The sequence below is a fragment of the Aspergillus ochraceoroseus genome (genome assembly GCF_002846915.1).
Source record: "Aspergillus ochraceoroseus IBT 24754 chromosome Unknown P175scaffold_4, whole genome shotgun sequence".
Classification (NCBI taxonomy): Eukaryota; Fungi; Ascomycota; class Eurotiomycetes; order Eurotiales; family Aspergillaceae; genus Aspergillus; species Aspergillus ochraceoroseus.
This window is the reverse complement of record NW_024468479.1, coordinates 2046401-2069354: the sequence shown is the minus strand read 5'-3', so window position 1 is coordinate 2069354 and position 22954 is coordinate 2046401. Positions and strand designations below refer to the sequence as shown.

The 22954-nt window shown below is 49.0% G+C and overlaps 8 protein-coding genes across 8 annotated transcripts; 6 read left to right on the top strand and 2 right to left on the bottom strand.

Moving 5' to 3' along the window:
- Positions 1 to 461: 461 nt before the first annotated feature.
- On the top strand, positions 462 to 3767 carry P175DRAFT_0509633 (uncharacterized protein; the record flags this gene model as incomplete). Its single annotated transcript, XM_040898443.1, has 8 exons — positions 462 to 529; positions 1145 to 1146; positions 1276 to 2251; positions 2302 to 2396; positions 2450 to 2853; positions 2910 to 3390; positions 3443 to 3590; positions 3656 to 3767. 8 exons carry the CDS (start codon positions 462 to 464, stop codon positions 3765 to 3767), a joined length of 2286 nt encoding a protein of 761 aa, XP_040752544.1.
- A 1700-nt stretch (positions 3768 to 5467) lies between these two features.
- P175DRAFT_0479927 (uncharacterized protein) lies at positions 5468 to 7211 on the top strand (the record flags this gene model as incomplete). Its single annotated transcript, XM_040895410.1, has 2 exons — positions 5468 to 5540; positions 5617 to 7211. Coding segments are annotated over 2 exons (1668 nt in total), but the record flags the coding sequence as incomplete, so codon positions are not given.
- Positions 7212 to 9031: 1820 nt separating this feature from the next.
- Positions 9032 to 10406, bottom strand: P175DRAFT_0509631 (ATP-dependent RNA helicase eIF4A; the record flags this gene model as incomplete). Its single annotated transcript, XM_040898442.1, has 4 exons — positions 9032 to 9051; positions 9120 to 10013; positions 10066 to 10320; positions 10376 to 10406. 4 exons carry the CDS (start codon positions 10404 to 10406, stop codon positions 9032 to 9034), a joined length of 1200 nt encoding a protein of 399 aa, XP_040752542.1.
- Positions 10407 to 10629: 223 nt separating this feature from the next.
- On the top strand, positions 10630 to 12552 carry P175DRAFT_0516723 (SF3a splicing factor complex subunit PRP9). The gene is made up of 3 exons (XM_040898923.1): positions 10630 to 10771; positions 10830 to 12220; positions 12281 to 12552. The coding sequence occupies exons 1-3, from the start codon at positions 10682 to 10684 to the stop codon at positions 12303 to 12305; spliced, it is 1506 nt and encodes a 501-aa protein (XP_040752541.1). The 5' UTR covers positions 10630 to 10681; the 3' UTR covers positions 12306 to 12552.
- A 272-nt stretch (positions 12553 to 12824) lies between these two features.
- P175DRAFT_0421149 (ATP dependent DNA ligase domain protein) lies at positions 12825 to 14981 on the top strand (the record flags this gene model as incomplete). Its single annotated transcript, XM_040893103.1, has 2 exons — positions 12825 to 13975; positions 14027 to 14981. Coding segments are annotated over 2 exons (2106 nt in total), but the record flags the coding sequence as incomplete, so codon positions are not given.
- A 1639-nt stretch (positions 14982 to 16620) lies between these two features.
- On the top strand, positions 16621 to 18127 carry P175DRAFT_0501795 (uncharacterized protein). Its single transcript, XM_040897245.1, has 3 exons — positions 16621 to 17140; positions 17228 to 17609; positions 17716 to 18127. The coding sequence occupies exons 1-3, from the start codon at positions 17011 to 17013 to the stop codon at positions 17936 to 17938; spliced, it is 735 nt and encodes a 244-aa protein (XP_040752539.1). The 5' UTR covers positions 16621 to 17010; the 3' UTR covers positions 17939 to 18127.
- A 39-nt stretch (positions 18128 to 18166) lies between these two features.
- Positions 18167 to 20569, bottom strand: P175DRAFT_0479913 (anaphase promoting complex subunit CDC23). Its single transcript, XM_040895409.1, has 4 exons — positions 20365 to 20569; positions 19573 to 20290; positions 19333 to 19516; positions 18167 to 19278 (listed from the first exon to the last, which is right to left on the bottom strand). The coding sequence occupies exons 1-4, from the start codon at positions 20466 to 20468 to the stop codon at positions 18245 to 18247; spliced, it is 2040 nt and encodes a 679-aa protein (XP_040752538.1). The 5' UTR covers positions 20469 to 20569; the 3' UTR covers positions 18167 to 18244.
- Positions 20570 to 20836: 267 nt separating this feature from the next.
- erg20 (bifunctional (2E,6E)-farnesyl diphosphate synthase/dimethylallyltranstransferase) lies at positions 20837 to 21950 on the top strand (the record flags this gene model as incomplete). The annotated part of the gene is made up of 2 exons (XM_040898441.1): positions 20837 to 20953; positions 21027 to 21950. 2 exons carry the CDS (start codon positions 20837 to 20839, stop codon positions 21948 to 21950), a joined length of 1041 nt encoding a protein of 346 aa, XP_040752537.1.
- Between the last annotated feature and the right edge of the window lie 1004 nt (positions 21951 to 22954).

Below are 22954 nucleotides of genomic sequence, written 5' to 3'. Positions count from 1 at the left end.
AGGGAGTAGGTATGTTACGACCAGTTGGGCTGGAGATTGAATCCCGTCCCATAGCTATTCCGGTCGCAAAACGAGGGTAAAAGGGCAGATATATCAGGAGGAGTAGTAGTAGTCGTCAACTGCTATGTACATATGGAATTAGCCGTAGAATCGTTCTATCTTGACTCTCCGTCCCAGACATAAGTAGCCACGCGTGAGCCTAAAAGCACCTTTGAATGTATTATATGACCAGATAGGGATAGTTGGGGCCCATAGGAGCCCAGCATTGAGCATTTCGAGCCTGTGACAACCAGCGCAAGTGACGCATCGCTATGCTGGTGATCTTTTAGGAGCCAATATCGGCTAGTGAGGAACCAGTCGTTTGCTTGCGCTTGAATCTCCTCCTATGATGGCGTCAGGATATCCTGCTTGGGTTTGGATTGAATTCCTGTCAGTCAGCTGGTGGACTGCAGTGTCTCGATATGTTCCTGGTTCAGATGATGGGGATCTCTGAAATGTTTTCCCTCTGCTTTGTTGTCGCAGCTGAGTCGTACATGAGCTGTAGAAACAAAAGGGAAGTGACCTGGCGAAACAAGCCAAGAACCTCAATATGTAAATCTTCAAAGTCGAAACTGCCTTTGAATCCTTATCTGAGAAACAAAGCGATCAACTGTTTTTAAAGGTCAGCCAGACAGAGAATTGATGGTTAATCAAGTGAATTAATCAAGTAGTCGTTGTGACTTTGGCCCCACGGAGCATACATACCGCCAGTGCTCTTCAACCGCCTCTGCAAGCTTCCCTCCTCCTCCTCCTTGTCCTCTCTCAACTCTTCCCAACGATCCTGAGCTTTTTGTATATTTCTTCCTGTACTTCTCTTAACTTTCATCTCCAACCTTTTCCATCCTTTCTCTATACCTCAACTATTTATACCCTCTTCGCCTTGCAGAGCTTGGCGCTTTCCTCTTCCAGCCTAAACCTCTCCCGGGTCCCGATAAGACCTCTCTCTCTCTCTCTCTCTCTCTCTCTCTCTCTCCCTCCCCCTCTTCCCCCCCTCTCCCCCCCGCCCGTTGCATCTGCGAACGCCTCCGTCTCCTATCTAGCTACCTAGAACTCTTCATCGCCTCTCTGCTGCATCTACGCCACTGTTTTCGATACCCACTCTTAGAGGTAAGGAATTGAAGGGCTTCAAAAGAGCTCGTTACGGGAACTGAGCTTTCCGCGAGTATCAGTGACCCACCACTGATATAGGTCTGCTCTCCTGGTTCAACGACGAGCCGGGTTAAGGGGCGGATCTAGAAGTCTTCGATCTGGCAAACATCCCTCCTTCTTACACACCCTCCTCCGCTCCCGACCACCCTAACCTTCCTATCCCCCTCGACCCGACGCCGTCACACCCGAGCCCCGATTCCGCTTCGGGCGGCACCCCATCATCAACCCACCAGGAGTCTATTCTTCGCCGTGGTATTCCTGGTGCCGCTGAACCTTCGTCCTCGTCCCTGCGTCGACGCCGTCGTAGTTTATCGAGCACGTCCGAATCCGCCTCTGTGGGGACAGGCAGTCGTGTGGGAGGCTATACGGCTAGAGAAGCCGGGTTTCAGGAACAATCCACAGTCCAAGCGTCCCGTGCACCGTCGGAGGGCTATTTCCCATCTTCTAAGCGCAGGCGCCTGGCAAATATGCGACCTGATGGTATTTCTAGCACCAACGGCTCCTCCCAAGTGTCAAAGGGCTCGGTGGCCTCTCCTTCACAGAAGACGGCTCTCCACACTCTAAATGGCCAAGCGACTTATGCCGCTCCAAACGGCGAGTTCCAAACGAATGGATCCCAGAAGCTCTCTCTGAATGCGCCATATTTTGGCCACGACCGTGAAGAACTGACCAGGATCCTTATCCAAAGTCTCTACGAGCTTGGGTACAGTGGATCGGCGGCGCTATTGAGCAAGGAAAGTGGGTATCAACTAGAAAGCCCAGCAGTCACAATATTCAGACATGCGGTGCTTGAAGGACGATGGACCGAGGCAGAACGCATACTAGTTCAATCCTTTTACCCCCCTGGACATGGCCGAGCTCGCAGCGGCGCAGACCAAACAGCAAGCAAGGAAAACCTGATCCTGATGGACAGCGCGGACAAGAATGAAATGCTCTTTTATCTTCGACAACAAAAGTTCCTCGAATTGCTCGATGCTCGCAATCTCGCTGCAGCGCTCATGGTTCTTCGTCATGAATTAACACCGTTAAACTATGATATCGGGCGCTTACATGCTCTTTCAAGGTAAGGTACAAAGCTTCTTTATCTTTGTTCTTACTGACGGGTATAATTAGTCTCCTCATGTGTCCTCCGGAGCACCTTCATGACCAAGCCGGCTGGGACGGCCCTATCGGGTCTTCCCGAGAGCGTTTGCTAGCTGAACTATCTAGTTAGTCTTAACAAGTCACCTTCTATGATGCTCCTCTTCTAACCATGTAATAGAGTCAATTTCTCCTTCGGTCATGATTCCAGATAACCGCCTAGCTACATTGCTTGATCACGTCAAGCAAAATCAAATTAACCAGTGCTTGTACCATAATACCGCAGCTTCCCCGTCTCTCTACTCAGATCACATGTGTGACAGGAATGATTTCCCCCTGGGAACCAAACTTGAGCTTAATCAGCATTCAGATGAGGTTTGGCACTGTCAATTTTCTCACGATGGAACGAAACTAGTTACCGCGGGTCGGGACAATAGTGTGATTATCTACGATACAAGCACATTCGCTGTACTTCATAAACTCATGGAGCATGAAGCGGGAGTTGCTCACGCAGTTTGGAGCCCAGACGACTCCAAGTTGATTACATGTTCACAGGATAGGACGGCGCGTGTTTGGAGTGCCGAGGTACGTCTTGTTAATTTTAGCCAAAAATACAAACTAGGACTAAAACTTGAATCTAGACTGGCCGTTGCCTTTTGACAATCAACCACCATCGTCAACCAGTGACAGCTGCAGTCTGGGCTCCTGATGGAGAGTCGTTCGTAACTGCCTCTCTTGATGTGAGCTCCCAATTGTGTCACTGGAGCATTCGTGGACAACCGTTGCACATGTGGCCGGGAGGGTTTCGAGTCCAGGATTGTGCCATTACTCCTGACGGCCGACGCCTGATTGCGGTCGATGTGGACAAGAAAATCCGCGTTTTCAACTTTATCACTCACGAGGAAGAATATACTCTTCCACTAAAGAGCAAAGCAACTTCGATTGTTGTCAGCAGGGATTCGCGCCAGATGCTTGTCAACCTCACAGAATGCCAAATCCAGTTGATCGACATCGACACGACAGAGGTGATTCGCCGCTTTCAAGGCCAAAAGCAAAGCATGTATATCATCCGAAGTACTTTTGGGGGCGCTGCAGAAAACTTTGTCGTCAGTGGGAGTGAAGGCAAGTCACCAACCTTTTTTGTCCTACATTAGCTTCGCTAACTCCGCAGTAGATTCCCGGATCTATGTTTGGCATAAAGAGAATGGAACTCTTGTTGAAACCTTGGATGGACATGTTTCAGGATGCGTAAATGCGATCTCATGGAACCCTGCTGATCCCGGCATGTTTGCATCTGCCGGAGATGACTGTTTGGTAAAGATGTGAGATCTCCCTCTTCAACCAGTTTCTCTTTCTTTCAGCCACACCATACTGATCTATACTTTAGCTGGACTCGGGAACGGGACATACACCCTACTGGTACACCCGGGAAACACCGAGCAGTATCGGGAAATAGCTATGCGCGAACCAGTGCACTACGATCAACGTCGAGCTTTTAGAGTTGCAGACTAACTAATCCATACATCTTCATTCGAGACATTTCTCACCCTTTTCTGGGAATGTAGCGGGCATATTTGACTCGGCGAAAGCTCACCTCTCTTTTTTACCTGATTTATTTTCCCCTCAGCCCTTTTTGCTACCCCTTTCAGCTCCTGCACATACGCGTTTTACTGGCTCATCAATGATCCATTCGATACAGGTCGCGGGCGCCAACATTTTGGTATCACAGATTGTCATTTTGCATTCGTTTCTGGGCGTTGATTCCGCAGCTAGCATTTTCATGTCATGGGTACTGTATATCCATACATTCTTACATACAAGGACTATTTGGCTTTTGGTGACCAGGGCGGTTCGGGTTCACGTTTGATGGATGGGTTCGGTGTAGTGGAAATCTGGTTTGGTTTGGTTTGGTTTTTTTTTTTTTTTTTTTTTTGCTTGCTCTTGCTTTCGTATACCATAACTGCTATCACGCCCTCAACGAAACATTAGACCAAACCTCGTACGATGGAGGGTTTTGCTATATAAATCAATACGTACTATTTCACGCAATATACCTACGTTATCGGAGCCTGGTAGTTACAAGAACCCCCTTCTCATTCTAGGGAGTGATCAGTGCCGCCCTGAGGTCGCGTTCCTGGTGATCAGGAGCTGTGCTATATCTGGGTGCTATTCTTATACTTATTCTCCCACTGAGTTGTTTGTATCAGGGTTATACATGTTTTTCCTTTTTTTCCCCTATAGAGAGTGAAATAGATCCCAGTGCTCCGCTCAGGCTTCTTCTCCTAGGACGAAAACACTAGTTCTTACTGTTTTTTCTTATTCGATTTTATGTCTCTTCCTGGGTTTACTGCATGAGTAGGGCACATGCACCTGAATCAGTTCAAAAAACCGGACCAGAATATGCATATATAGTTCCATGCTGCTGCATCTCCTTTACTACTGCGTAGATGCTAAAGAATCAATATGCGCAGAATATATCCCTTTTCCTCAGATATGCCGCGTACCACTTGTGGTCCAACAGATAAACAGTCCGATGACCAGGTGCAGGACTCACACTGTCACTATCCAGTTATACAGTCGGGACATATAATTGGCTCGGAAACCAAGTAATCTTCCTTGATTTACTTTTGCGGAATGTTCGTGCAAGGTTCTTGCTGTGTCAGGGCAAGTAAGGGAGGGCTGTACGGATGTAGGAGTTGGTATGTAGAAATCTTGAATCCGCGACTATCATCATCATCATCATCAGTAGGTACGCATAACCCTAAAAAAGATGACGGTAATTTCTAGATTCATGCCAATGTTAGATATCTGCCCTTGCAAAGGAAAATGAACTAAAATATGCAAGAGGGAGAAACTTCCTCTCATTCTCGTGATAGCCCAGGGCTATCAATCAATTCCAGTCTAGGATCAGAAGGCTCGGTAAGGTACGTCGAACATGGCCCAATACAGGATATGCATCAAGACGAACAGGGACGAGGGCCAGGATACTGCTAGTCTTGTCGAACGTACTCTCTCCACTGGGTTGCGTTTGAAACCGCTTTTCCAAGTAGGGAGATCGTTGAGGTGATTCTCCCACAGACATTGTGGTTCGAGTTTGTATAAATATCAGGGTAGAGGTCGGTCTTCTGGGATGTCTTCTCTCTCTTCACCCCTGTCCAAAAAAAAAAATCGACTTTGCTTTACTTGATTCCACTATAGAATGGCGGAAGTTTCGCATCAAGACGGCTATGATGTGGATCAAATCCGGGAGACCGAATATCCAATGCTAAAAGGTATCTATCTATCTATCAAGAACCGGTGAGGAGAATGAAGGAAAGAAGCTGATCCAGAACTGCGCGGTCTTCTTAGGAGAGACATACTTGGATCATGCGGGAACTACTCTCTATTCCAGTTCCTTAATCAAAGAATACCTGGAGGAGATGTCGGGAAATTTATATGGCAATCCGCACTCAGGGTCAACGTCTTCGATGCTCTCGACTGCCCGCGTGCAGGAGGCCCGCAAGCATGTTTTGGAGTTTTTCAAGGCCAGTCCGGACCATTTTGATATCGTATTTGTTTTGAACGCCACAAGTGCGATGAAGCTCGTCGTTGAGGCTTTTATCTCTCATGAAACCGGGAGTACAAGCCCATCACTCTGGTACGGGTACCACGTTGACTCGCACACGAGTGCTATCGGAATCCGACAGCTTGCAAGTGCAGGGCATCACTGTTTTGCATCCGACAACGCAGTTGATCGCTGGCTCGAGACCGGCTCCCTGGTTGCTGGGGGCCAGAACGGAGGCTCATCATCCCCAGCTGCATCCAGGGTATCCCAGATCGGGTTGTTTGCTTATCCCGGGCAGTCGAATATGACCGGGCGTAGATTGCCATTAAACTGGCCGGGACGATTGAGGCGTTCCACACTCGCCGCCCACCAGCAGGTGTATTCACTCCTGGATGCGGCTGCATTGGCATCGACTGCGCCAGTGGACCTGAGTGATCCCTCGGAGGCGGCTGACTTCACCACCGTCAGTTTCTACAAGATCTTCGGTTTCCCAGATCTTGGGGCATTGATCGTTCGGAAGGATGCCGCGCACCTGCTCCTCCGACGACCGTATTTTGGCGGGGGCACGGTAGAGATGGTTCTCTGCAATGGCGAGTCGTGGCATTCAGCCAAGAAAGGCGCTATCCACGAGGCTCTTGAGGACGGCACAGTGCCGTTCCACAACATCATAGCGCTCGACTGTGCGTTATCCACTCATCAACGGCTATATGGTTCTATGGACCAGGTTTCCCGACACACCTCGAAGTTGGTTTCCCACTTATACCGCAAACTGTCCTCCCTGCGGCATCAGAACGGTAGCAACGTTTGTCAAATCTACAAGGATCCGTCCGCCATCTACGGGGATAGAAAAACCCAGGGACCAGTTGTCGCCTTCAATCTCACATCCGCGGACGGATCATGGGTCAAGTTGTCGGACCTGGAAGCTGCCGCTAACGAGCATCACATCCATCTTCGAACAGGGGATGTCTGCAACCCCGGAGGCATCGCCCGACATCTCAATCTAGCACCGTGGGAGCTCTTCAGGAACTTTCGCGCCGGCGTTCGCTGCGGCTGCAAGAATGTCATGATCGGCCAAAAACCCTCCGGGATTGCGCGGGTGAGTCTTGGAGCCATGAGCAGCATGCAAGACGTGGAAACATTTGTGAGTTTCGTGCAACGGAAATTCGCGTCAAGCGCGTCGTTATTCATCCGGAATATCTTGGTCTACCCGATTCGAGGGTGTAGTGCGTGGTGGATTACGGACGGATCTCGCATAGATCTCACCCATAACGGGCTCCGTTGGGATGGACAGTGGTGCTTGGTTGGTCTCGAAACGGGCGCGATCCTGACCCCCCTCGAGGTTCCTCGATTACTGTTGGTGTATCCGGAGATTGATTCCTGCCGTCGCACTCTTCGAATTCGAGTCCATCGATCGCTCCGGACTTCTCCCATGGTGAACCTGGACATTACAGTGCCCGTGGATCACGAAATGTCGGAGGACGCTGGAAACTATGCACACGCAGCGGACGATACCCATGCGTTCTGGGACGAAGATCGAGGTAAAAGCGTTCAGTTGCACCTGTATCGCGAACCTAAAGTGCAGGTATTCCTGACCGCTGCCCTAGGCGTTCGCTGCACTCTGGCCCGCGTCCTCCACCAAGAATGCCGGGATGGGATGGCGGAATCAACGCCACCAGCCAACCTTGAGGCACTGACAGTCTTCAACGGCGTTGATTCCCTGAACAGCCCTCAGCTACTCAACAATCTGCCGGGCAGTGTCGATATTCAACGGCCGCGTCAGGTCTCCATCGCGGAGACTCTGGGCGCCAATCTCGTGCTCTCCCCGGTAAGCGAGCAAAGGAAAGCCGGCGAGAGCGATAACCACTGCTTTGCATACATTGGAACACGCCATTCCGCGAAGAGCCCAGTCGTGAGCGACGGTGTCCAAGAATACCATCTCGTCCAGATAAAAGAATCGAAGCTTTCGACGCAAGGCACAACCCCGGAAGAATTCAAAGCGAATTGCGCTGTAAAGAAATTGGTCTGGGGCACAGGCAACTCCACTGACAAGACAGCTCTATATCAGGTTCATGCGGGACAAATCGTCTCTTCGTGAGTTAATAGAATGGCTAAACCAAGCACCAGCACTATAGAGGAATTTCACCTGGTTTCACACGCTCAATGAAAAAGTGGGTTTGAAGTCGGAGTCATGTTATCCTCCTCGAGTTGATTTAGATACCGTTATAACAGCCCTGAAGTCATCAATTGGCTGCCCGGGATTGTAGACTGCTGCTTTTAGCCGCTGATGTCAATGGTAGAGCTTTCTAGGTTATCATATCATATCAACCCCTTCTGCTTCCAACTGAAGAGTAACTAACTTCGTCAATCAGGGATATTCTCATCCTTGAGGGTAGACTTGAGGCTTGAATAGATAGCGCAGTCTTGTAAGGATCAATTCTCACGTAGTCATTCCCTAGGTAAGAACGAATACTGGTAAGGATCGGGAGAGCCCTCTTAGATCAGATCATCAGCACGTCCAAAGGCTTGGTCAGGATTATTTAGACATTCAGGGCTCCAAATATGTTCCGACTAGCACTCCATGGGTAGAATGAGGATTACGATTTACCGTATGTTGAGACCAGTGAAAGGAACATAAATTAATTTTGCAGAAGAACCTAGTTGCGGTATCATAACTCCATGTTTTGAGACTAGTCAGTCTCCTTGAACAGAACTCCGAAAAAAAAATAAAAATAAATGAACAATGAAAAGGAAGGGAGAAAGAATAGCGTGCTGACAGTAATGGATCCGATCCAAGTAGCAAACAAGGTCCTAATTCAAGCAGGAACTTGGAGAAGCCTCGCTAGGTAGGTAGGAATAAGAGGAACGGTTGTTTTCAACTGTATGAATACTGCGGTTCGTATAGTTAGATAATAGGGCGTAGATGGGTAGATCAGGGTGAACTCACCAATTTGGCCATTTTTCCCTTTCCTCCACTCAAATTTACTGTGCCTTGCACATTTAAACCCTGAAGTAAACCAAGTACTGGTAGATATCTGCGGTGGGATATAGAGGGATTCAAATGTCATATTGTGACTCTTACGTTCCGCGGGGAAAACAGGGTAAATAAATGCCAAATGCAACTTTCCAAGCTTTCGACCTTTAAATGACGATATCGTGAACAGCATTTTGTTTGCAGATGACAACAAAGAGACAGATCGAATCAAATTATACTTGGAGATTTTAAGAGAGGAGATCGGCAACTGGGGATTGGTTAGGGATTGGTTTTGTATAATAGTGCGGGTTAAGGGACTGAAGGAGCTGGGCATACCATTCATGGGCATTTCATCAATCTGCGTAGAGTAGTACAATTCGATATCACGGAGGATACGCACGTCATCGCTAGTGACGAAGTTGATAGCCACACCTTTCCTTCCGAATCGACCGCTACGGCCGATACGGTGAATGTAGTTCTCACGGTTGGTAGGGAGGTCGTAGTTGATGACGAGGGAGACTTGTTGAACATCGATACCACGAGCCCACACATCAGTGGAGATGAGCACTCGGGAGTTCCCCTGTCGGAAATCTTGCATGATACTGTCCCGCTCCTTTTGAGGCATCTCTCCGTGCATGCTGGAAACAGTGAAGTTGGCTTCACGCATCTTGTCCGTGAGCCAGTCGACCTTGCGGCGGGTGTTGCAGAAAATAACGGCCTGTGTAATAGTCAAGGTATCGTAAAGATCGCACAAGGTATCGAACTTCCATTCCTCCTTCTCCACAGCGATGAAATATTGCTTAATGCCTTCCAGGGTCAATTCGTCACGCTTAACCAGGACACGCACGGGATCTGTCATGAACTTGGTGGTCATATCGAGCACATCGTAAGGTAGGGTAGCGGAGACAACGACAACCTGGGTGGCGGGGGGTAGATAACGGTATACATCGTAGATTTGTTCGCGGAATCCACGGTTGAGCAGCTCATCCGCTTCATCGAGAACTAACATCTTAATGTGTCGGGTGCGCAAGTGACGGCGACGGATCATATCTGCGACTCTTCCAGGGGTACCGGATACGACGTGTTGACCGTAGTCGAGCTTTCGGATATCCTCGCCAATATTTGTTCCTCCAATACACGCGTGGCATTGGACATTCATGTAATCACCGAGGGCCATGATAACGGACTGGATTTGAGTTGCAAGTTCACGGGTGGGGGAAAGGACAAGAGCTGCAATCTATGAGCATTACGCAGATAGCAATGATGCAAGAGGTTTACAAACCCTGAGTCTCGCGAACAACAGTATCGATAACTTGCAGGATACTAATGGAGAAAGTAGCCGTTTTACCAGTACCAGATTGTGCTTGGGCGATCGTGTCACGACCTTTGCAGATCTGAACAATGGCACGCGACTGAACTGCCGATGGGGACTCATAACCATATGCATAGATACCACGGAGAAGGCTCTCCTTCAGGTGCATATCCTCGAACGTAGGAGCGACGGTGACCTCCTTGGAGGTGCTGAACTCCATCTTGTCTGGGTTGCGCTGGTAAGTATTGAATACCAAGTGGTAGTGAATTGGGAGACCTACCATCCGCTCGTCTGTCAATACCGTCAGCCATTTTGAAATTTTTGAAATTCAACTCGACTCAGCAACAAGTAAGGTCCCAATCAGATCGAGAGTGGCTTGTTTTTTTTTTTTCGATTCCAGACGTTGCGAAAAGGACTCGATTCTTCTGGGCGCGACTTTTCTGCTGCGATTTCGAGTGCCACCGCCCGCGTCACGTGACTAGATATCGCCGTAGAGCTCTCTGGATGGCAGCCGCAACCTTTTCAAGACTTGGAGAACGCCCTTTCTCGAGAAGAATCTGGGCTGAGGTTTTCGAGTTTATCCATCATGGTTCTTGAGGAGCAGCGATTCATCCATGAGGATCTGGAGAGGTTGGAGCAGGCCATCGCGGACCGTGTTGCCGAAGAGCCTCGTAACGTGGGTTGTCATTCAATTCCTATCCACATCATCCACAGCTAATGCTCTTTCGTTCTAGATCCGAGAACGATTGTCTCGCGACCATGAGATCTCCCATTTGCTTAATCGTATAGAGGAACAGTCAAAGAGATTGCTCGAAATCTACAAAGATGCGGACGGCGCACGCGACCATGAAATTCAGGCCATTTCGACTGGCGAACAGTTCGAAGAATTTTACAGGCAACTAGACGAGATCAAAGACTTCCACAAGCGTTATCCCAATGAGCCAGTGGAAAACCTTGAGCGAGCTTACAAGCGCCGCCAACCCGGAGAAGGCGAACCAACAGGGATGGAAATCGACACAATGTTTACTGGTGAAGAAGGATATGGGCAGTTCCTTGACCTTACAAGATTACATGAAGAGTACCTGAACCTGCCCGGTATCAAGAGGCTATCATATATACAATACCTCGATGTGTTTGATGCTTTTACATTTCCGCAGTTGCCCATAAAACGAAACAGCAAGCTTTCCGAGAAATACTTCAAGTATGTCGGGGAGCTTGCGACTTACCTCGAAGAGTTTATTAAGAAAGTCCGCCCTCTCCAGGATCTCACCAAACTATTTGCCAGTTTTGATAACGAATTCGAAAAGCAATGGGAAGAAAACCAGGTTCCCGGATGGCTGGAAGAGACCACCGAGAACGGCACCCTAGGCCCGAAAACTGAGGGATCTGGGGAGGGCATCTGGTGCGCCGATTGCGAGAAGGAGTTCAAGAACGAAAATGTCTATAAAAATCACCTGAACGGCAAAAAGCACATTCGAGCTGCTGAAGCCCGTAAGGCTGCTGGTGACACATCGGACCGACCAGCACCTGCCACAACTAACGGAACCCACCGCCTGAAAGAAAGAGCAGTAGCAGAACGTGAGCACCGAATCCGTTCGCTAGCAAGGGCCCTTGATCCTGAGCGTCAAGCTACAAGGGTGAACGTTGAGCGCAAGCAGGGTATGACAGAGCGGGAACGTCAAATGGAGCTTGAAGCAATGCTCGCAGAGTCCGAGAATTTCGGAGGTGATCGCGGAAATGACATGTCTGATGACGAGGGCGAAGAGCGAATCTACAATCCTCTCAAACTACCCCTTGCGTGGGATGGGAAGCCCATTCCTTACTGGCTCTACAAGCTGCATGGTTTGGGTGTTGAGTATCCTTGCGAGATTTGTGGTAATTTTGTGTATATGGGCCGCCGTGCGTTCGATAAACATTTTTCTGAAGCTTTACATATCTTCGGTTTGAAGTGCCTGGGCGTCACCTCAAATACCAACCTCTTCCGGGAGATCACTCGGATAGAGGAGGCGACGAAATTATGGGAGAAATTGGAGAAGGATCGCAAGAAGGAGAGAGATCTGCGTGACAACGTCGTACAGATGGAAGACGCTGAAGGCAATGTTATGCCAGAAAGGATCTATCTGGAGTACGTCTTTCCTCTCCTTGAATATCTCACAACGTGGACTAATGCTAACCATTTCAACAGTCTCCAAAAGCAAGGCATCCTATAATAAAGGAGACGCCATTTCATCCGCCGATAGATTTTTACCAAATGCGTTTCTGCATGTTTCAATTGAAATTTTGGAGTTGGCAGGTGATTTTTTCTTCTTCTTAGTTTATACCACCGGTTTGTCAAGTAATTGACTGGGAATTGAGAAACGAGCGTATCGATCCGAAGACTGTGTCTCATGTATTCTACCTAAGAACCATTATACGAAAACCAAAATAGATCATTCCGCAGAATATCCCATATTGTTGACTCGATAATGATGGCAAGTATTTAACTAGAAATCCACGCCCATTAATGTCACGTGTTATCGTGAACCGTAGGCGCGGTCCCGCGTCGCACTTTCTTCCTCCTCGCGTCAATTTATTGTCGGCCTCTTGTCACGACGAGGGTATCTGGGTTGCGGGCAATATATGCGTTCATTCGTATGCATTGCGTGCTTGTGAGCTAGAGCTTCTCTATCTACTCGTCAAATATTACATAGAGATCCTCGACCAGCGGACATTCCCCTATACTCCCATATATGGGGTTCAAATTCACCTTCTTATGTGATCTGCTGTCAGCTCTTGAGGGGAATCGGATTCTAAAAGCCTCCACTCAAGCAAGAGACAGAAACCCAGATGTCCAAGCTGTCAGGCAGTGGTTTGCCCGCCATGGGAAACAGATACATGATCCCGACACGAATCAGGTTGCTCTACTGTCATGCATGTTTCCAGAGAAACGGACAGACAGAGTATACTGGCTACAGGACACCAGTCTAGCCAGAGTTATTGGCCGATGTTTATTGCTTGGGTCCTCTCGTCGGGTAGAGCTTGAAAAATGGCGTTCGTCTGGGGGAGCAGATCTAGGCCAATGTGTGGAGAACCTTATGCGGCAGGCCGAAAACCATATAGTGAGTGGCCAGGAAGTTACTGTTGAAGAAATCGACTTTGCACTAGACAAGATCGCCTCGCGGTGTCGGTTCTCCGGTCCCCGGGTTCGGAGACAGCGAGCTGCTGTTGATGTGGAGGAAACACTTTCTCCTTTGTACAGACGGTTAATTAGTCGCGATGCCAAATGGCTTACGCGAATGATACTCAAAGGTTACTTTTCTGTTACCTTGCCAGAAAAGCTAGTGTTAAGGAGCTTTCATTTTCTCCTGCCGCATTTACTCCAGATCCAGGATTCGTTTGAAACTGCTTTAGATTTGCTCTTATCTGCGCCCATAAGGCATTTCCCACCTCATCCGGAGCCTGGTTTAGCGAATGACCTAGGCCATATCGCCTTGCAGCATCTAACTCCCCGTGCTGGGATCAAAATAGGACGCCCGGACTATTATAAAGCTCGAAGCATTAAGCATTGCTGCAAGATGGTTGGACAGCGGAGAATGAGTGTCGAGAGAAAGTATGATGGTGAATATTGCCAGATACATGTTGACCTCTCGAAATATCCAAACTCGATCCAGCTTTTCTCAAAAAGTGGCAAGGATTCTACTGCGGACAGGTCGGGTATCCATCAAACGATCAAAAATTGCTTGAGGATAGGTAAAGAAGGCTGCAAATTCCGGAGCCGATGCATTCTAGAAGCAGAGCTCGTTGTATGGAACGATCGACAACACAGGATCATGGAATTTCACAAACTACGTAAATTTATAGCCCGGTCTGGAATGTTCATCGGGACAGAAAATGATTCACCGTAAGTTGTGAAGATAGATCTAACTTGAGGGATCCATGCTGATTTGATAAGACCTCAACCATACGAACACCTAATGATGGTGTTCTTCGACATCCTCCTGCTGGATGACGATGTGTGTTTAAGAAAGCCTCACCGAGAAAGACGACTACTGCTCAAAAATACCATCCAAATAATTCCTGGATTCTCGGACATTGCTGACCAGAAGGTTATTGACTTTTCACGCCCAGACGGTCAATCCAGGCTTGAGAGCATTTTTGCAAGGGGAATTACAGACCGCTGGGAAGGGTTTATCCTCAAAGGGTGTGAAGACCCTTATTTTGCTATTCTTACCGGTCCCGACTCTGGGTCGTTTGGTTGTTGGATTAAACTCAAAAAGGACTACATCCCAGGCCTAGGCGATACCATAGATCTAGCATTGATCGGTGCAGCATACAACGCGCGCGAAGTCGGATCTCTGGATTCTCTGAATCAAGTCTCATGGACCCATTTCTTTATTGGGTGTCTCGTGAACAAAGACGCCATTCTTCAACCAGACATAAAACCCAAGTTCCGCGTTCTTGATGTCATTAATCGCCATTGTATGAGCGAGCAAAATATGCTATTACTCAATCAATTTGGCAAGTATACCGCGCGCGGTACGGCTTCTGACCATGGCTTTGACATCGAGCATGAGGGATCCGGTCTACCTCGAATGAATGTCGTTTTCAAGACACCCTTCGTCGTGGAGATGCTGGGAAGTGGATTTGAGAAACCTTCTGGTGCCAGATATTACACACTTCGGTTCCCCAGAATCCTGAAGATTCACTCAGATAGGTCATTTCAGGATGCCGCTACCTTCTCAGAGCTGCAGGTTCTAGCTGAGGCTGCCGTTTCATTGCCTTCTGAGGAAATAGCAGAAGAAGAAATTGCGTGGGCAAACCGCGTGAAATTCGACAAATCCATGTCAGAATACCTAGTGCATCGATCTCCAAGTGTGACCTCTACTGCGGACTCCTCTACTCCACCAAGGACTCACGTCAGAGCCGATATCCAACAAGTGGGCTCTTGTCACGTTTCAATGGAGCAGGATTCTCGCATTCTTGAAAGCCCGCAACCCCGACACAATGAAACTATCATCACGACGAAAAATACTTTTTCAATTTACACTGATCGGTCGACATCATCAACCTCGTCACGGAGGCTAGAACATCAAGCCAATATATTAGCCCGCGAGGACAACCTCTCCTCTCCTAGTACCAAGAAGAGAAAAGCATCTACTTCGCCGCCAGACCTGTACAGCCAGGAGGCTGGTATCAAGCAAACTGGAAAGCATCATCGCAGACAAAAACACAGTATCTTCAATGCATCCGGCTCAGCTACCTGCCCATGTCGAGGGGCCACAAAAGCCGGCCGGCCCAACAGCAAAACCGGAAGTGTCGATTCTCTAATTGGATCCGACGAGGCATGTAAGGAGCAAGATAAAAACACCAAATTCCCTTTGCTGAAGGTTCCGCTATATATTGGGTTGGTTTCCTCCTACGAACACATGGGAAACATCGCTGGTCTCCCCAACATTGCCCACAGCCTCGACGAATTCTTCCGCATGGTGGGGTCCCAAGAACCCAGAGCCCAACCCCAAGCGTGCAATCCTGCCCTTGGAATCATGGTTGCAAGCTACCAGCAAGTTTCTCTCGGAGAAACACTGCTCCAGTCAAGCAAACGGTTGTCGAAGCATCTTTGGGCGCACGCCCATAATTACCCTTTAAAGGGAAGAATATTCCTGCTGGATATACAATTTCTCCAGCTGGGTTATAAACTAACGGACGGCCCGTTCTGTCTAGAGGAGACGTGGGATAGTGTTGGCAAGGAATATTTTTATGCTTGTATCGCGTGGGATCCTCCGCTGGACGAGAATAGCCGGCCACGTGTGGGATCAAGTGCCGTGCCCCAAATTCGCATCACGTTTGATCGAGATGAGGCTTCCGGGTTATTTTCCTTGCTCCTATTGGATTCGAGGCAAACCCCATTATTAATAAATTAACATGTCGGGCAAGCATTCACTGGATTGACTCTAGTGGATGCGGGTTAGACCATTGAATTCTCCCGACATTCTTTTCAATGGCCCAGAGCATCGTTAATAATGGGGAAGCTTGACGCTAAGAAGACGCGGATGTGTATCTCGTGTTGCTAGTGCAGTGCCGTCGGGTCCGCAGTTTGTTCCGGATAGCACGATACGGATAACAGAGAGGGGGCCACACTGGATAGGTGTCCTTTCCCTGTGCATGAACGATTTCCTGTGCATTCCATCCATGCTCTTGGTACCTGCGGACAGGGGCAGGGCTGTAAGATTCTAAAATCGGTCTGGCCTGTCAGAGTCCTGGTGACTTTGCTTGTACATACTCCGTATGTACCTACCGTACAGATACCTACGGAGTACCCAGATGAGGTTTATGTGAAACTCGCTGCCTTACAAGAGACACACTTCCGACCCTAGTCACATTGATGCGATCGATCTGCCCTATAAAAACCGGCGATATGTCTTTGCGCGTGTGGATACTAAGTCTAGATCCGTATGGGACCACAGTTTCTTCCCCCACCAGGCTGGCAACTAGATAAGAATCCATAGCGATGCAACCTATCATTCGAAGTAATATCAACATGTTTCGGTCAATTGTGCCCTGGACCATATAATCCTTGTAGCTTAGAAAGCCACACTGTCGTATTTGCCGCCGGAGTGCCATTTATTTCCTACGACTGAGGAGATTTAGTCCGAAGCCGGTCAATGATGCTAGGGAATTAGCACTTGTACGGTCAACGGACTGATTTGCGATTCAGAACAGTTTCATTTGGAACCCCTTTTTGTACACTGGAGTAGAATTAGGAGGTAGTACGGAGTGTATCTACGCTGTCTGAACCGCTTCCCCTTGTCGGTCCCTTATTACTACTCCCCCTCTCTCTCTCTCCTCTCTCCCGCAAGACATCCTCGCCCCATAATTTACTTCCCAGACAGACAACTGGCAGCCTTTTTTTGCTGGACATAGCATCAGATTTCCACCATGGGAGACACCACACCAGCACTACCGGACTTCGTCCTCGACGCCAATGCCGTCCTGAAAGACGACAAGGCAGCATGGAGACACGGCAGAGTCCCCGATTACTCCAAGACGAGAGCATTCTATGAATCAAGTAAGACAACCATTCAATCCTGAAGCTCTTCCCCCCCCCCCCCCCGCGCATCCATATCATCATCTATCATCATCTGACGATACCCAGCCAAAAAAATGAACCACGAAGCCCGCAGCCTCCCCGACCTCGTCGAGAAACTGGTCAAGAACTGGGAAATCGAAGCATCATACAAAACCTCGCTGTCGGACTGGCGCACCGTCGACCAGACAAAATACACGCTGTCGTTGAACGGCGGGCCCCCGCAAACCGGAGAACACATGCTGCAGGTCGGCACTTACAATGCGCTCCTCACGCCCAGCTCCTACTATGACCCGGCGCATAATGATTTCAGTGCCAGCCACAAGTCGTTTAAGCGCATGATGCCCACGTTTGCGTGGGAGGTGTTGGAGGTGTATAGTGGGCCGCCGGTGGTGGTGTTTAAGTGGAGACATTGGGGGATGATGGTGAATGATTATGTGGGATTTAATGAGTGAGTTTGTTATTTTTCTTTCTTTCTATCTCTCTCTCTCTCTCTCTCTCTCTATATATATATATATATATATGGAACTGGGGAATCTCCTGCTGACGCCTTCTAGCAAAGGGGAAAAGGTCAAGGTCAAGGCTCACGGTGGGATGATTGATATCGAGGGAATTATCATTGCCAAAGTCAACGAGAAGCTGGAGCTGGAGAAGATCGATGTTTGGTTTGATCCCATGGAAATGTTCCGCCAGATTGGTCGTGAGAGTGAGGTGGAAGTGGTGGCTGCTGCCGGGGTTTCCGGATGTCCGGTTCTGCATGGTCAGGGGGCATCTCAATAATTTCATACAACATCGGTGTTTGCGAGCGTGAACAAATTCTATCATCAATTATTATTTTTTTTTTTTTATCATTCTTTTCAAGGGGGGAGAGACGAATTGATTTGGAGTGTATTTTGCCTGCCAAAAGGCAGAGCGCAGACATTATAAAAGCTAAATAAATATATATTATATATATATATGTATATCATCATGATCATGACCTCCGTCAACCAACGCCACGCTAGCCCCGGAAAGGTTCGGATGAGAAAAGAAAAAAAAAAAAAACAAAAAAGACACTAGAAAGTCAGAATACAAGGCGCCGCAGGATCATTCTCCCACTTCTCTTCGAGCTCGAACATCTCGCATTAATGCTTTCGCCTCCTCCACCTCTACACCATCTTGACACAATTCTCCTGCGAGCTGATCTGCACGCTCGAGATCACCGTTTCGCAAAGACCACCGAGCAAGCCATAATCGGGCCTTTGAAGTAGTCGCTGTGACGCCGGTGCCGTGCCATGTGTCTTCGTCGTCGTCATGCAACGTGGACGACGGCCGCTTCCGTCGCGAGCTACGATGCGTTTCGGTTCCAGACTGATCATCGTCATTCTCATTCTCCGACGATACAGACTCCTCATCTGCATTCGGTTGACCAGTCTCTTGCTGTAGTGTGAGTTCCATGAACGCTGCCGTTTCCTCCTCATCACCAAGGCGTTCGTAGAGGGTTGCGATTTGGTGGAGAGTCTCGGGGTCAAGAATCTTCCTGCCAGGTCCAGTAGTTTGCGACGGGTCTTCCGCATAATACGATCCTGCCACTAAGGCTCGCTTGAGAGCTTTGATACTGTGCTCAATACGACCCATTTTGGCGTAGCAAGATCCAACCGCCTGCCACATTTTAGGGTCGTAGGGCCGCAGGGCCGCAGCTCGTTGATAATAAAACAAGGCGTAGAAGGACATGTCGAGCACCTCGTAAGCCTGCCCCAAGCCGTACCAAGCGCGATAGTCCTTGCGGTTGACGTCCACAGCCCGACGGTAAGATTCGATAGCGGCGTGCGTGTTCTTCATCTCGATATACTCGTGACCCATGAGAGTCCAGGCGGAGAGGAAATTGCGGTCCAATGTTAGAGCCCTTCGGAAATACATCACCGCCTTTTCATGCTCGGACTTGAGGGAGTAATAATTTCCCACTACACAGCATGTCTCGGGACGGAACTTGTCCGTGGCTGTAGCAACTTGCGCTACGAATGCCAGCTGCGGTCGAGCGCCCATGACGTACAAGATATTCGAGTAATGATCCAAACTATCGAGACGGTGAGGCGAAGTGATCAGGATGTCGGTAAATATGTGGGATGCTTCTTCAAAATCTGGGCATGGAAATTAGCGGGTTATCGGGACGTCGGAGCGGGATGGTAGCCTACCCTTTGAATGATAGTAAAGCAGGGCTCTTTGCGTCTTGAGAAATGCGCTGGTGGGAAAGATGGTTTCGAGTTCTGAGAGTGCTTGATATGTGTCTTCGGTCGCCTGGTACAGCTCCTGGCTGCAATGGACATGGAAAATGAGAGTCATGATATTCTGGGGGAGAAGGTCGACCACTTGTTTCAACTGCACAATGGTTAGCAGGGCCCCAAGAAAGGAGGGAGGGATTCCGCATCACATACATCCTCGGTGCTTGCCAGCAGGTCGTTCAACTCTTGCCAGGAACCCCAGTGGAATGGATTCAAATGTACACTCCTTATTAGCCACTTCTTTGCTTCTGCCTCGTTTCTGCCTTTCAGAAGGATGACGGCGTAAAGATATTCAAGCCATCCGTGATTGCGATCTTCGAGCCCCTTCTCCCGACGCTCTGTAAACCACCCTTCTAAACCGCGCGCCAAATCTGGAAGCTCCCGATTGACTGTTGCACCGCCATCCGCTGGCCCCAGCACCATTTCGGTCTCCTCATCCTTTCGCTTCTCTCCGGCGAGATACTTGGCATACAATGCAAGGAACAGCGACTTCTGACTGAGCTTTGGGTATGGGTTTCTCGTGTCGCCGTTATCCTTCACTCCAGTATACGGAGACGCCTTAGACTTTCCTTTCTGTGGTGTCAGAGAAGGTCTAGGCTTGGGATTCGGCGACGAAGTAGAAAGCGGGACTGGAGGTATGGTGGGAGGAAGAAAGACAGCGGCGCATCGGTCATACTCGCGAGTGTCGAAGTATGATTTGGCGAGGAGATATTTATAAGCTTCCTGGGATTCGAGAGACACTTCGAGGGGGTCTTGCGTTCGCAGGTAGGGATTTTGAGTAGTTGGAGGAGCATCTGCAAGCTCCATGGGGGAGTCGGGATCTGTATCGTAGTGATCGATTTGGAGGATTGCATTGAGCATCTCAGCAGCCCTAATACACAGGTCTCAAATCAGAACACATTCGACAGAAGATCAATACAATACCCTTAATTAGGGATGTTATACCATTTGGCTGACTGATAAAGACATCGTTCGGAGCATTTTATAGCTGCATCTTCGAGTCGATACTTGAGCTCCGTGATATTCTCTTCCGTGAATCCGGCTGCCATGGTGCGCTTAACGCGAAAGAAATGGATTGATTCACGTTCAGGCTGTTTTACAAAGTGCTTCCACCAGCCCCGACGAATCAAGGGGGAATGCCAATGAAAAACAGAATGTCGAGCAGGTCCCAATACCGCTATGTAGGCAAAAGCTGTGGAACTTCCTGTTTGGGCGACGCGACGGAGGATACAGACAAACAGTGCAAACCGCGGGGCAAAGACCAAAGAGTAAATCCGCCCATTGTGAGAAGTTGTTGGTATAGGAGAAGTTATCCTTTTCCCCTTTTTCTCATTTGTCTAGTCTTCTTCATCCCTTCTCTGTGGGTTATTATCCTTAGTTACTTCAATTCCTCGTGTCTTCAATCGCAATCTCCCCAATGCCTGCGACAAGTCGTGCCTCCTTTGAGGCCATTTTCCCCTCCTTGGCCCAGGATATGCTGGACCATGCGAAGAAGTACAATCTGCCCCAGAATGCGCTGGAATGGTTCGAGAAGGTAATTTCCTCAAAGTCGCTCCTGGAAATGGCTCTCGAAAAGGACTAATTTGCGGCGCTCTTCAAAAAAATAGTCCATCAACACCAACGTCCCCGGTGGAAAACTGAACCGCGGTCTCTCCGTCCCCGACACGGCTCTCGCCCTGCTGCAAAAGCCTCTCACTGATGAGCAGTTCAAGGACCTCAGCACCTTGGGATGGCTCACGGAATTGCTCCAAGCGTTTTTCTTGGTGAGCGATGATTTGATGGACGGCTCAATTACCCGCCGTGGTCTGCCATGCTGGTACCGCCACGAGGGGGTTGGCTTTATCGCTATCAATGACGCTTTCCTGCTCGAGTCCGGTATCTATATTATCTTGAAGAAGCACTTCCGGTCCCACCCCGCCTACGTTGACTTCATTGAGCTCTTCCACGAGACCACCTGGCAAACCGAGCTGGGCCAGTTGTGCGACCTGATCACCGCCCCCGAGGACAAGGTCAACCTGGACAATTTCTCCATGGAGAAGTACATGTTCATCGTCACATACAAGACCGCTTACTACAGCTTCTACTTGCCCGTAGCCCTGGCTCTCCACTACCTCCAGCTTGCTACCCCGGAGAACCTTCAACAAGCCCACGACATCCTGATTCCTCTGGGCCAGTACTTCCAGGTTCAGGACGACTACCTCGATGCTTACGGTGACCCCGAAGTCATTGGCAAGATCGGAACCGATATCCAGGACAACAAATGCTCTTGGCTCGTGAACCAGGCTCTGCAGCGATGCACTGCCGAGCAGCGAAAGCTGTTGGATGGTGCCTACGGCCGCAAAGACAGTGAGCAGGAGGCCAAGGTCAAGCAGCTCTTCAGGGACCTGGACCTGGAGACCGTTTACAAGGAGTACGAGGAAAAGATTGTTGGCGAACTCAGGGGTAAGATTGCCGCCGTCGATGAGACGGGTGGACTGAAGAAGGAGGTCTTTGAGGCTTTCCTGGGCAAGATCTACAAGCGCTCCAAATAAGCGACAACCTGCGAAGCCCCAAAAGAATATATGGTTCCTCTACGAAGGGTCCACCGGATGGAAACAAAAGCCATTTACTACATATATCTTAATTAGTACATATTAGAACGTTGTGTTCCTGATTCTCTGTGTTGATTAATTCCGGATTTACTTCCATTCTACCCAACAACCGGCCACGACGATCCGATTTGTGATGGCAGAGGGGAAGGTAAATCGTACCGTGTTCGTCCGGTTAGGTCCCTCGTAGACGTAGGCGCGAATCTCGGATCTTGCCCCTAGGCCCCAAGTTATTCTATTTTATAGGCAATCGTGTGAGATCTTTTGAGAGGGGAAAGACTCTTCTTTCATCCAGTTAATACCATTTTTATCTTTATTTTGCAACCCCCCGTCGTGACGACTTGCTTTGTAGAATACTCCGTACGATTGGACTAATGTCGATTGTGATGACACACTTGAAAATTCGCTAGTTAGTTAGTTAATCTCGTGTTAGTTATTAATTTCCGCCATGGACTTGCCAATATTTTCTCTAAAAAGCTCATTAAAAGCTCTCAAATGTGTGAAGAATGAAGACAGAGCCATAGGATGATGTTGTGGAATCCCAACAGGGCAGCAAGACACGTGCACCACCTCCTTGGGCATCTCTAAAACTTCATCTCTAAAACTTCATCTCCTGACTTTCTCATTCAGTGTTTCTATTTATCCATCAAAAAAAACAAGAACCAGAGGTGGATCCCGGCACGCAGGGATGGACTCGAATGATTAGCCTGTGAGAGTCATCCTCTTCGAATCCTCAGCGACGGTCTGTCCGATCCGAATACTCTAAGGGCCAACCTGCGGACTCACTACTCCCGAGTAAGCAGGCAGCTCTAACTAGAAGGCTGGAGACGGAGCGGACAACAGCCAGCCGCCTTGAAGATCAGGAGCGCCCACCCCCCCCCCCACACATTTGGGATCCTGTCCAAGCCCAAGGTCCGCAAGGGAAGAATGACAGGTCACAATAGCGT

What these genes read in the sequence shown, in the direction of transcription:
- P175DRAFT_0516723 (XM_040898923.1), top strand. Translation starts at nt 10,682, where the DNA reads ATGGTTCTTGAGGAGCAGCGATTCATCCATGAGGATCTGGAGAGGTTG. An exon ending in TTGCCGAAGAGCCTCGTAAC is followed by an intron (nt 10,772 to 10,829) that starts GTGGGTTGTCAT and finishes CTTTCGTTCTAG; the next exon opens with ATCCGAGAACGATTGTCTCG. An exon ending in CCAGAAAGGATCTATCTGGA is followed by an intron (nt 12,221 to 12,280) that starts GTACGTCTTTCC and finishes CCATTTCAACAG; the next exon opens with TCTCCAAAAGCAAGGCATCC.
- P175DRAFT_0501795 (XM_040897245.1), top strand. Translation starts at nt 17,011, where the DNA reads ATGGGAGACACCACACCAGCACTACCGGACTTCGTCCTCGACGCCAAT. An exon ending in GAGAGCATTCTATGAATCAA is followed by an intron (nt 17,141 to 17,227) that starts GTAAGACAACCA and finishes GACGATACCCAG; the next exon opens with CCAAAAAAATGAACCACGAA. An exon ending in GATTATGTGGGATTTAATGA is followed by an intron (nt 17,610 to 17,715) that starts GTGAGTTTGTTA and finishes GACGCCTTCTAG; the next exon opens with CAAAGGGGAAAAGGTCAAGG.
- P175DRAFT_0479913 (XM_040895409.1), bottom strand. Translation starts at nt 20,468, where the DNA reads ATGGCAGCCGGATTCACGGAAGAGAATATCACGGAGCTCAAGTATCGA. An exon ending in CTTTATCAGTCAGCCAAATG is followed by an intron (nt 20,291 to 20,364) that starts GTATAACATCCC and finishes CCTGTGTATTAG; the next exon opens with GGCTGCTGAGATGCTCAATG. An exon ending in GCTTTACTATCATTCAAAGG is followed by an intron (nt 19,279 to 19,332) that starts GTAGGCTACCAT and finishes TTCCATGCCCAG; the next exon opens with ATTTTGAAGAAGCATCCCAC.